The sequence below is a fragment of the Trichechus manatus genome, unplaced genomic scaffold (genome assembly GCF_000243295.1).
Source record: "Trichechus manatus latirostris isolate Lorelei unplaced genomic scaffold, TriManLat1.0 scaffold00467, whole genome shotgun sequence".
NCBI lineage: Eukaryota > Metazoa > Chordata > Mammalia > Sirenia > Trichechidae > Trichechus > Trichechus manatus.
Genome location: NW_004444403.1, coordinates 88,912 through 101,347, shown reverse-complemented (window position 1 = coordinate 101,347; position 12,436 = coordinate 88,912). Strand labels below are relative to the sequence as shown.

The window sequence follows — 12,436 nt, the reverse complement described above, 5'->3', positions numbered from 1 at the left end:
ATTGGTGAGTCAGCTGGATTGCACGGAGACTAGCAGCCAAGTGAACAGCTCCCGGAAACACAGGACTCGGCGACACCCAGAATGCTTTGCGGAGCAAAGGAAGGTGCCAAGGCCCATTTCTTAAATACCTTCCCACTGGAGCCCTTCATTAAACACTTAAGACCTTGGAGGAAATCTTGCAAGGGCAGGATGACTCCTAAGTGGAAGTGGAGATTTTAACAGGAGATTTGGCAACTGTCATTCTATTAACATGTTGCATCAGAGGTTTTCATCTTCCAGTTGCTTTTAAAAATAGGTTAACACTTTCAGGTAATGTACGTCAGTTACGTGTTCTAGAGACCTCTGGGAGGTGGGCTAAGGCCCTGTCCTAGTCATCTAGTGCTGCCATAACAGAAATACCACAAGTGGATGGTTTTAACAAAGAGAAGTTTATTTCCTCGTAATCAAAGTAGGCTAAAATTCCAAATTGAAGGTGTCAGCTCCAGGGGAAGGCTTTCTCACTCTCGGCCTTCTCATTAGTGTTCCCCCATACTAGGAGCTTTGCGGAGCAGGGACCCCGGTCCAAAGGACGCGCTCCATTCCCGGCACTGGTTTCTTGATGGTATGAGGTCCCCCTGTCTCACTGCTCACTTTTATATCTCAAGAGATTGCCTCAGGACACAATCCAGTCTTGTAGATCCAGTCCTGCCTTACTAACACAACTGCCACCCATCCTCCCTGATTAACATCATAGAAGCAGGATTTACAACATATAGGAAAATCACACAGTACCAGGAATCATGACCCAGCCAAACTGATACACACATTTTTTGGGGGACATAATTCAATCCATGACAGCCCCCAAGGCCTGTGGAAAAACCTTTCACTCTGGAGGAAGGTCATAACAAAGAGGAGCGCTGTTTCAATGGTTTCTTCTCTGATTGAAGGTTGACAGTCCTCCCAGCTCACAACCTGGTCTGACAACCACCCCAGGCTGGCTGGGCAGATAGGACTGTGTGTACTGTTTAGGAGGGCCACCCTTTTCTCAAATTGAATAGTCCATGCATTCTCAACCTACAAAAGAGACTAATCAACTGGTAACCAGTTGCCACGGAGTCAGTTCTAACTTATGGCAACCCCATGTGTGTCAGAGGAGAATTGTGCTCCATAGGGTTTTTCAAAGACTGATTTTTGCATAGTAGATCACCAGGACTTTCTTACAAGGTACCTTTGGGTGGACCTGAACCCCAACCTCTTGGTTAGCAGCCAAGTGCTTAACTGTTTGTGCCTCCCTGGGACCCTTAAAAAGACTAAGGAGATATTTAATTTTCTCAACTTTATTTTATACGTATACATTTAGATAGTGTGATCCTGGTGCAATCAGTTAACACAGTGAAGCCCTAGTGGACCCAATTTTGTAATCAGGAGCTGGTCAGCTACAGGCTTTCTTCACCTTGAGAGTCTAATTTGCTTCAAGTGCCCAAGGAAAAAGTTGACACACACCGACTACCAGCTGCAAGTGGAAACTATTTTCTTTTGTCTGCAGTTTCAGTTAAACTCATTCAGGATTTAGTAAGGAGTCAGAAGAAATTTCTGTTTCAAAGTTGAATCATTAACAAAATCTAACAGCTGTTCACATTCTTAATCAAAAAAACAGAGGATGAACAGAGAGATCCTGCTCCCCACAGCTTACAAAGGATGCGCTCTGCTTCCAGCTCTTCTTTCTTGGTGGTAGTCATGTCCTTCCTCTCTCTGCTTGCTTCTCCCTCCTGTTATCTCTTGTAAGATAAAAGGCATGACTCAATCAAGGGTGTGACTTCAGTAAGGTTGGTGACTTAGGATCCATCAGACCCTAATTTTGCCTTATTAACATAACACACGGAACCTTATCTTCATTAACAATAAAAACATAAACTTATGCTTATTAACAACCGAAACCTGCCTTCTGAACATAATCAACACAACCCATTCACAAATGGGATTACAACCACAAGCAGAGGTTAGGATTTACAACCCATTAGAAAATGGAAGTTAAGGAGGCGGAGCCAACATGGTACTATAGTCAGAAGCGCCAGGCTGACCCTTTGCAGCCAAGACCTTAAAAACTAGGCAAAAGTGATACAAACGTCAATCCTGGAACTCTAAGCATCAATGAAGGAATAAAGAACTTGATCAATAACCAAATGGAACAAGAAACTGACAGAGAACCGCTAGCAGCTAACACAGCAGGGATACCTTATCTTGGACTATAGCCACCAAGGAACACAGACAGGGAGTATGGGAAGGCAGCTTCACGGAGCTCCCAACAGGAGACAGAGCACTCAGTAACAAGGGATACATGCTTTCCCACTCTTCTTCATTGTATGAGGTCTCCATTGCTTGCCAATGGGAAACAGCCAATCGGACTGAGAGATACCACTTCACTGCTGCCTGGAGTAGTCATCTTGGACCTCAGTCACCAAGGACTGTGGACAGGAAGTACAGGAGGGCAACTTCAAGGAGCTCCCAACAGGAGACAGAGCACCCTGTAACCAGAGATACACGTTTTCCCACCCCCACACCCCCCACTTATTACTTCTATGAGGTCTGTGCCATTTTCAAACAGGCCACCATCGCTTAGCCAGAGAGACACTAACTAGCTCACTCTTCCTCGGGTCCACCTCGCTCCCACTGGCTGGCCCCTTTAGTGCAATTTCTTTTTGTTATTGGTGTTTTGTTTTTTCGTTGTTGTTACTGTTGCTTCTCTCTCTCTCCCTTCCTTCCTTTCTCCTGCCCAGCTAGCTTCACTGTGTCTTCCTTCTTTCCTTTCCTTCCTTGGTTTGTTTACTTCTGTTTTTTTATTTCATTCTTTTTTTGTTTCTTCTCTCTCTCCTTTCCTTACTTTCCTTTCTCCAGCCACCTAGCCCTGTGCACCATCCCTGATCCTTCTAGAGTGGCTATGCTGTGCCACTTGGCAGAAAATCACTGGCACGTGGCCTCCCAGGGTTTGTGCCTACTGACCAGCTCCTTCAGTGCCATTTTATTAATTAATTTATTGTTTGTTTGCTTTCTTTTGGTTTTGGATTTTGGTTGTTTTTTTCTTTTTTGGTGTTACTGATTCTTCTCTCTCTCTCCCTTCCTTTCTTTTCTCCCACCCACCTAGCCCCATGTGCCACCACTGCTTGCTAGACTGTGCTGTACCTCTTGGCTGGAGAGCCTCTGGCAAACGGTCTTCCCAGGTCTGGGTTGCTGAACAGGCCAGCTCCCTCAGCTCCATATTTTTTATTTTTCTTCATGTTTCATCTTCTCACTTTTCCTTCTGCCTCCTACCTAGGCCCTGTGCTGCCTCTGCCTCTTGCTGATGAACCGTGCCATACCACCCAGTGAGAGAGACATTGGCTTGCTAACATTCCATTTCTGTCCTGCCCCCAATGACCCACTTTCCCACCATCGTATTTTTTTCTGTTGTTACCGTTTTCATTTTATTTCATTGTTGGTTGATTGGTTTCTTCTCTCTCTTTGCCTTCTTCCCTTTCCTTTCTCCCACCTCCAAGCCCCTTCTGGACAAACTGAAATGCTCTGCTCAGAGAGTCACCAGTACAGAGTCTCACACTGCCTACCCCACTCACATCCACCAAATCATACCCTGCTGCCATTTTATTTACTTTTTTCTTATTTCCTTCACCTTTTTATTTTTCTACTTTTAATTCTCTCTCTTCTTTCACTTGCCCACTTAGCTCCACAGATAATATCCTTTCCCTTCTCTCCAGCCTATGAGTACCTCATGCTGAGTGCTGCCTGAGAGGTTCCCACGTGGTCCTCTGGACCCCACCCTGACTATCCCTCAGCCCCATCCACTTGGGAGCTCAGAGGTCAATTTATATCAATATATGCACACATCAAAAAACAAGAAAGGGATAAAATCAGAACGTTACCTGTACAACTCGAACAAATAGAAAGAGAATGGTGAAAGAAGTCCACAGACATGGGGAGATATGAAATAATAAAGATCAGAGCAAAAATAAATGAAATAGACAATAGAAGAAGAATAGAAAACATTAACAAAATCAAAAGCTGATTCTTTGAAAGGATACCCCAAACTGACAAACCATTGGTCTAATTGACAAAAGAAAAACAGGAAAGGATGAAAAATAACCAAAAAAAAAAAAAAAAAAGAAGTGAAATGGGGGACATTCCAAGAGTCACAACTGAAATAAAAAGGATTAAAATAGAGTACTATGAAAAACTATACTCCAACATAAAAACTTAGAGGAAATGGACAAATTTCTAGAAACACACTACCTCCCTAAACTAACACAAACTGAGGTAGAAAATGTGAACAGACCCGTAACAAGAGAAGAGAGTTAAAAGATGATTTTAAAAAACTGCCAACAACAAAAACAGTCCTTGCCCAGATGGCTTTACTGGAGATTGCTACCAAACATTAAGGGAAGAGCTTGTACCAGTACTACTTAAAATAATTCAGAACATAGAAAAGGAAGAGATACTTCTGAATTGAATCTATGAATCTAGCGTATCCTTGATACTAAGAACAGGAAAAGATACCACAAAAAAAGAAAATTGCAGAACATTATCTCTCATGAATATAGATGCAAAACTTCTCAACAAAATTCTAGCCAATAGAATTCAGGCTCATATAAAAAAAAATACACCACAAACAAGTGGGATTCATACCAGGTATGCAAAGATGTTTCAACATTAGAAAATCAATCCACCCACATACATAAAACAAAAGAAAAGAATCACATATTCATCTCAATCAACACAGAAAAGGCTTTTAATAAAGTCCAACACACACCCACAAAAATTCTCAATAAAATAGGCATAGAGGGGAAATTTCTCAACGTAATAAAGGGCATCTATAGAAAACCAACAGCCAACATCAATCTTGCTCTTCATAGTAAGTCTATTACTGTTCTTGTTTTACTGGCAGCAAATTTAAAAAAGAAATAAATTTTGGAGTGATTGCTGGGAGTTTGGATTCTTACGCACCACCAGTGAGAATGTAAAATGGTACAACCATTTTGGAAATCGCTATGACACTTCCTTCAAAAGCTAGAAATATTATAGCAATCCCATCCCTAGGAATATATCCTAGAGACATGAGAGCCATCACACGAATAGACATATGCACACCCATGTTATTGCAGCACTATTCACAATAGCAAAAACATGGAAACAACCTAAATGGTCATCAACAGATGAATGGATAAAAAATTATGGTACATACACACAATGCAATACTATGCACTGGTAAAGAACAATGATGAATCCTTGAAATATTTGACAACATGGCTGAATCTGGAGGGCATTATGCTGAGTGAAATGTCAGTCACAAAAGAACAAACATTGTATGAGACCACTCAAGAAAAGGTTTAAACACAGAAAAAAAGCATTCTTTGATGGATAAAAGGGTGGGGAGGGAGGGAGAGGAACTTAACTAACTAGAGAGTAGACAAGAATTGTTTCAGGTGCAGGGCGGGAAACACCCAATACAGGGGGAAGTCAGAACAACTGGATCAAAGGAAAAGCTAAGAAGTTTCCTGAACACAAGGAAACACTTTGAGGACAGAATAGCTGGGGCTGGGGGCTGGGGATCATGATTTCGGGTGACATCAAGGTCAGTTGGTGTAACAAAGTTTATTAAGCAAATGTTCTGCACCCCACTTTGGTGAGAGGCGTCTGGGGTCTTAAAAGCTTTCGAGCAGCCATCTAGATGCATCAATAGGTCCCAACCAACCTGGAACAAAGGAGAATAAAGAATACCAAACACACAAGGAAAATATTAGCCCACGAGACAAAAAGGCCACATAAATCAGAGACTCCATCAGCCTAAGACCAGAAGAAACTAGATGGTGCCTGGCTACCATCAATGACTGCCCTGACAGGGAGCACAACGGAGACTCCCCAACGGAGTAGGAGAAAACCATGGCGCAGAACTGAAATTCACCACAAAACACCAGACCTAAGTGCCTATCAAAAGATGGATAAACAAACTATGCTACATACACACAATGGAATACTATGCAACAGTAAAGAACGATGATGCATCCATGAATCATCTCACGATGTGGATGAATCTGGAAGGCATTATGCTGAGTGAAGTATTCAGGCACAAAAGGACAAATAAATAGTGTATGAGACCACTATTATAAAAACTTATGAAAAGGTTTACAAACAGAAAGAAACAATCTTTGACAGTTTCTAGGAAGGGGAGATGTGGGAAGAGAGAAAATCTAACTAGACAAGAGATTCATGGTAACTTTGACAAAGGGTAAGACAGTACGCGGTGAAACCCTGCTGGCGCAGTGGTTAATATCTTGGCTGCTAACCAAAAGCTTGGCAGTTCAAATCCACCAGGTGCTCCTTGGAAACCGTATGGGGCAGTTCTACTCTGTCACATAGAGCTGCTATGAGTCGGAATCCACTCGACCTCAAAGGATTTGATATTTTGTTTGTTTAGTTTTTTTTGAAGACAGTAACCAATATTGGGGAGGTCAGCACAGCCTGACCAAGGTAAGGTCATAGAAGTTTCACAAATACATCCAGAAACCTTGAGGGACCGAATTACTGGGCTGACAGCTGCAGACCATGGTTTCAGGGGTTATGTACCTCAATTGGCACCACATAGTGTCAGGGATTGAATTTTGTCCCCCAAAAATACGTGTATCAATTTGCCTAGGCCATGATTCCCATTATTGTGTCCTCCATTTTGTGATTGATGTGATTTTCCTATGTGTTGTAAATCCTAATCTCTGCCAGGGGTTCAAGAGGCAGGATTGGGCCATGTTGGAGAGGATTAGGGTGGAATGTAAAAGCCTTTCTCAAAACACATCCCTGATCCAATGTAAAGGCAGTTTCCCTGGGGCGTGTTCTGCATCACCTTTTATCTTACAAGATATAAAAGGAGAGAGAAGCAAGCAGAGAGTCACAGACCTCATGCCACCAAGAAAGCAGCGCCAGGAGCAGAGCGTGTGCTTTGGACCCAGGGTTCCTGCGCGTAGAAACTCCCAGACAGAGGGAAGACTCATGCATCACAAGGACCTTCCTCCAGAGCCGATAGAGAGAGAAAGCCTTCCCCCGGAGCTGGTGCCCTGAATTCAGACTTCTCACCTACTAGACTGGAGAAACCCCAAGAAGATGGCCCCTGGACACCCTTCGAACTCAGTATGGAAGTCACTCCTGAGGGTCACCCTTCAGCCAAAGACTAGACAGGCCCATCAAACAAAAGGAGACTAAATGAGCACACCAGCCCAGGGGCAAGGACAAGAAGGCAGGAAGGCACAGGAAAGCTGCTGATGGGAAACCCAAGGTCGAGAAGGGGAGGGTGTTGACGTGTTGTAAGGTTAGCAATAAATGTCACAAACCAATATGTGTATTGTTTAATGAGAAACATACTCACTCTGTAAAGCTTCATCTAAAGTACAATTGAAAATTACATCAGGTCACAGTAGAGGAGAATTGCATGATAGGAACAGGTGCTGTCACTGGGCAATAAGACCGCATTGGGCAGCTCTAAGTCCAGCAGTATCAGTCTCAGCTCGGCCAGATAGCCTCGAAGATTCCACAGGTTGAGAGTACCTTGGAGGCCCACATAACACTCGAGGGGGACAGGAAACAGTCTGAGTCTGAACTTGCTCAGCAGGACGGTGTGCTGCAGCAGGCTCTCTAGGGCCTCTGCAGAGACTGGGTTTCCATGGAAGCTGAAGCTGGTGAGCTGGGAGCGGTGGCCCAGAGTGGGCAAGATGGAGGTTAGCTGGTAGTCCATGATCCCGCACCCATCTAATTCCAGGCAGTGGAGGGTGGCTGAGGATCTCTCTAGCAGCACTTGCAGAAACTCAGGACTTAAGCCCATCATATTTAAATCACTCAAATTCAGGTACTTTAGGTGGCTGGTGTTCAAGTATGACAACAGGTATGTCAAGTTGGACTCCAAAAGCAAGAAATTAGTTATCAAGAGACTCACCAAGGGGGTCTTCAGGCACCTGAGCACCTGGTCTAGATGGCCTTCCGGGAAGAAGACAGAGTCCAGGTAGAGTTCCTGGAGCTGGTGTAGACTAAGCAACTGAGAGCTGAATTGGAAAACTAGCTTCTCCACTTCTTCCGCCACCCAGGGAATGAAGGAATTCATGAGGATGTGAGAGACAAGGAGTCTGCTCAGATTAACCATCTGACCCAGGGGAGGAGCAAACCTGGCCAGGGTGAACAGGTCCCAGGAGCCATTCACTTCTACCTCTTGGACACAGTCCAGCTGCACCATTTTCAGGATCTTCTGAAGATGTCCGAATGGCATGTCAACAAACTCCAGCTTCCTACAGCACAGGTATGGTAGACCTTTTCTCTGCTTGGCCCGCTTCATGAGGAAGGTGAGGTATTCATCCGGGGTGGCTTTCTGGAGTCAAAGTTCTTCTAGGAGCACCTGCACAGGGGCCAACAGTTGCTTTCCCTCCTTCCTGGAATTGTCCACTTTTCACCTCTTAGTCTTAGGCTGAATGGCCTCTGGCCCCTTGAATGAGCACACAGAGGACCCGTCCCAGGTTCCAGACCATATGTTGCAGAAGCTGGTGTTGGCATTCACCTGTAAATCCAGCACTTGCAGTTTCCATCTCCTGGGGCGGATCTTCTGGGCAAGCAAGACATCGAGCCTATGCAGTGCAGCTTTTAAGATGTCCTGGTGAGGCTGCTGAGCCTTCATCAGAGCCCCCAGGGGAAGGTGGGTGAAGGGCCAGGCCCGCACCATTGCCTTCAGAGTCTCACTGTGTCTCCCAGCCACAGCCTCCATGAACAAGGGTGGGAAGAGTTCCATTGACAGTGACTTCAGAGCCGCAGTGGCCCAGGCTTCCACCTGCAGCAGACTCTGGGTTGCAAGGTCCAAGAGCCTGGGTGGGCCTGTGCTGTTCATGCTGATATCTGCTCCAAAAGCAATCCTGATCTGTGGTTGGCATGATGGGTCTTCTAAGACCTCAGGGAGAGCCTCAGGTGATGACTCCAGCGCTCCACGTCGTGGGTCCCTCCTTAGCTCCTCAGAAACCTTTATACACCTTTCTGGCCACACTCTCCCTTCTTTCAACTCATGGTTGTAGGGTCTGGAAAGTCCCAAATTTGGGGTTCAGACGTCAGGCTGGAGACTTCTCAGGATTCATGTAGCTGCAGCGGCTGACAAACCCAAGATCCGAACACCACACCACTGTCACTGGCTCATGGGCTGCAGAGGCCAAGGAATCCAAGATCAGCAGCTAAGACGGCAGGCAGCTGGCACAAGTTCCAAGAACCGGCGGTCACTTGGTAAGGAGCTGGATGCACGATCCTGAGTGAAGACAGCCCTGCCGGAACGCCCAGATATATATACTGGAGGCGGGGCACACCCCCAGGGAAATTCCCCTTTCAGCTCATTGGCTACTCATAGCAGATCTCATCACAGAAGTGAGTATGTGATATGAAATCTCATCATGGAGGTGATTGCCTTATATTAGATCTCCTCTGGAGGTCATTGCATTATTACGTAACTGCCAAACTACCACCGATCTAACAAACGACTGAGAATCCTGGCCCAGTTAAGTTCCCACATAACCTTAACCATCACAGTCCCCCCAGTTCAAGCCTAGTTCATCAAATGACAGCCTCAGCAGCTCCCTAATTTTTTCTCACTAATTTTCTCACTAGAAATGCCATCACCATTTGAAATAACTCCACTTGTGGAATGTTCAGAATCATTTGGATTGTCCCTGGGAATGGTCATGGTGTTTCTGGCCAGAAAATTAGAGTTTTCTGTATGGTCCTTCCCCACCACATATGTTACCCTAAAACATCTCACTGCTTCCTAAATCTACCTATCAACCTTAGCAAAGTGATCAGCTTTTGAGTCCACGTTTTCAAGCAACTGATTTAGTTTAGAAAACACTCCAGCTCCTCCTTTCACTGTCAAATGTTTTAACAATTTCTATCCTTCCTCATTTCTTTCTTTTTTCTTCAACATTTCTTTCACCTTCAAAATCCATCAAGTACTTTGTCTTGGATCGAATTGTGTCCTCCCAAAATATGCGTCAACTTGACTGTGACACGATCCCCAGAGTTGTGTGGTTGTCCTCCATTTTGCGATCAGATGTTATTATACTTGCTTTTCTAAATCCTACCTTCTATGATGTTAATGAGGCAGGATTAGAGGCAGTTATTTTAATGAGGCAGGACTCAACTACAGGATTATGTTGTATCCTGAGTCAATCTCTTTTGACCCGGAGTCTCTCCTCTGAGAAACTCTTAGACCCAGGGGAAGATGGATGATGATGACCTTTTATCCCCAGAGCTGACAGAGATAGAGAAAGCCTTTCCCTGAAGGTGGCACCCTGAATTTGGACTTCTAGCCTCCTAAACTCTGAGAAAATACATTTCAGTTAAAGCCATCTACTTGTGGTTTTCTGTTTTAGTAGCACTAGAAAACTAAGAGACTCCTGATTGGTGAGTTTCCCTTCATTGTGATCTGTCAGCTATTCTACATCGGCAATATCAAGCTCTAAATTCAGCGTACTTGCCACATGGATGACTCTTCCACCGATCTCTGCCATCATATTATCCCCATCAAAAGCTTTGAGCAAGATCACTTAACTCTCTCAAATTCATCATATGCACACAATTTTCTACAGCGTTGCTATGAGTCGGAATCACCTCGACGGCAACAAGTTTATGCCAATCGTGAAAATTTCTCCATGATTTCTGTACAGCAGATTTCAAGGGTGATTCACTTCTGCATTATAGCTGTAAGGGTCACAAAAATCAGATTCCATGACTGCTTGGGAAAACTATAACCACCATATTCAGTGAGGGTTTACTAAAATACAAGCTGCCAGTGATTGGTGTAGGACCTTTATTCCTCCTCCACAAGCTTAGTGCCTCAGGAATTATTCCTCCTCCTGTGTGGCTTTCCTCAGAAGAATGGCCTGGTATCTAACTCTAAAAACTCAGCCATTCCAACTTTATGGAGAACAGATCAACTGTGACACACATGGGGTTGCCATGAGTCACAATTGACTCAAGGGCAACAGGCTTTTGACCCTCCCCCTGTGCGTCCTTCTGTCTAGCACTGTGCTGAGTGCTGGGCATGCATTCCTTCTTGCTCTTTACAACAAGCCTGTTGTTGTTGTTTCACTGGCAGGAGTTAAAAAAAAAACAGAAAATAACAAATTTTGGAGAAGCTGTGGGAGCTTGGACGCTTATGCACTGCAGGTGGGAATGTAAAATGGTACAACCATTTTGGTAATCGATAGGGCATTTCCTTAAAAAGCTAGAAATAGAAATATCACAGCAATCCCACCCCTAGGAATATATCCTAGAGAAATAAGAGCCGTCACACGAATAGACATATGCACACCCCTGTGCATCGCAGCCCTATTCACAGTAGCAAAATGATGGAAACAACCTAAATGCCCATCAAAAGATGGATGGATAGGCAAATTATGGTACATACGCACAGTGGAATAGTAGGCAATGATAAAGAGCAATGGTGAATCTGTAAAACATCTCACAGTGTGAATGAATCTGGGGGGCATTATGCTGAGTGAAATGAGTCAGTCACAAGAGGACAAATATTGTATGAGACCACTAGTGTAAGAACTCAAGAAAAGGTTTAAACAAAGAAAAAAGCACTCTTTGATGGTTATGAGGATGGGGATGGAGGCAGAGAGGAAATCACTAACTAGACAGTAGACAAGAATCGTCTTAGGTGAATGGTGGGATGACACACAATACAGGAGGAAGTCAGCACAACTAGACCAAACCAAAAGCTAAGAAGTTTCCTGAACACAACCAAACACTTTGAGGGACAGAGTAGCTGGGGCTGAGGGGTGGGGGTCATGATTTTCGGGACATCTAGGTCAGTTGGCATAACAAAGTTTATTAAGCAAACGTTCTGCACCCCACTTTGGTGAGAGGCATCTGGGGTCTTGAAAGCTTGCAAGCGGCCATATAGAGACATCAATAGGTCCCAACCCACTTGGAGCAAAGGAGAATGAAGAATACCAAAGACGCAAGGAAAACATTAGCCCAAGAGACAAATGGGCCACATAAACCAGAGACCCCATCAGCCTGAGACCAGAAGAAACTAGATAGCGCCTGGCTACCATCAATGACTGCCCTGACAGGGAGCACAACAGAGACTCCCTGATGAAGCGGGAGAAAAGTGCGGCGCAGAACTCAAATTCACCTCAGAACACCAGACCTAAGTGCCCATCAAAAGACACATGGATAAGCAAACTATGCTACATACACACAATGGAATACTACACAACAATAATGAACAATGATGCATCCATGAATCATATCATGACATGGATGAATCTGGAAGGCATTATGCTGAGTGAAATAAATCAATCACAAAAGGACAAATGAATACTGTATGAGACCACCATTATAAAAATTCGTGAAAAGATTTACCAAATGTTTCATATATACAAATATTTCACAT

The 12,436-nt window shown here is 44.3% G+C and overlaps 1 protein-coding gene across 1 annotated transcript in view; it reads right to left on the bottom strand.

The window, feature by feature from the left end:
- Positions 1-7,414: 7,414 nt before the first annotated feature.
- The window catches only part of LOC101348581 (putative PRAME family member 26), an 11,648-nt gene continuing 6,626 nt past the window's right edge, over positions 7,415-12,436 (bottom strand). The window contains exon 2 of the mRNA XM_012559959.1: positions 7,415-8,371. Coding sequence (XP_012415413.1) covers positions 7,415-8,371 — 957 coding nt within the window. The remainder of the gene's footprint in view (positions 8,372-12,436) is intronic.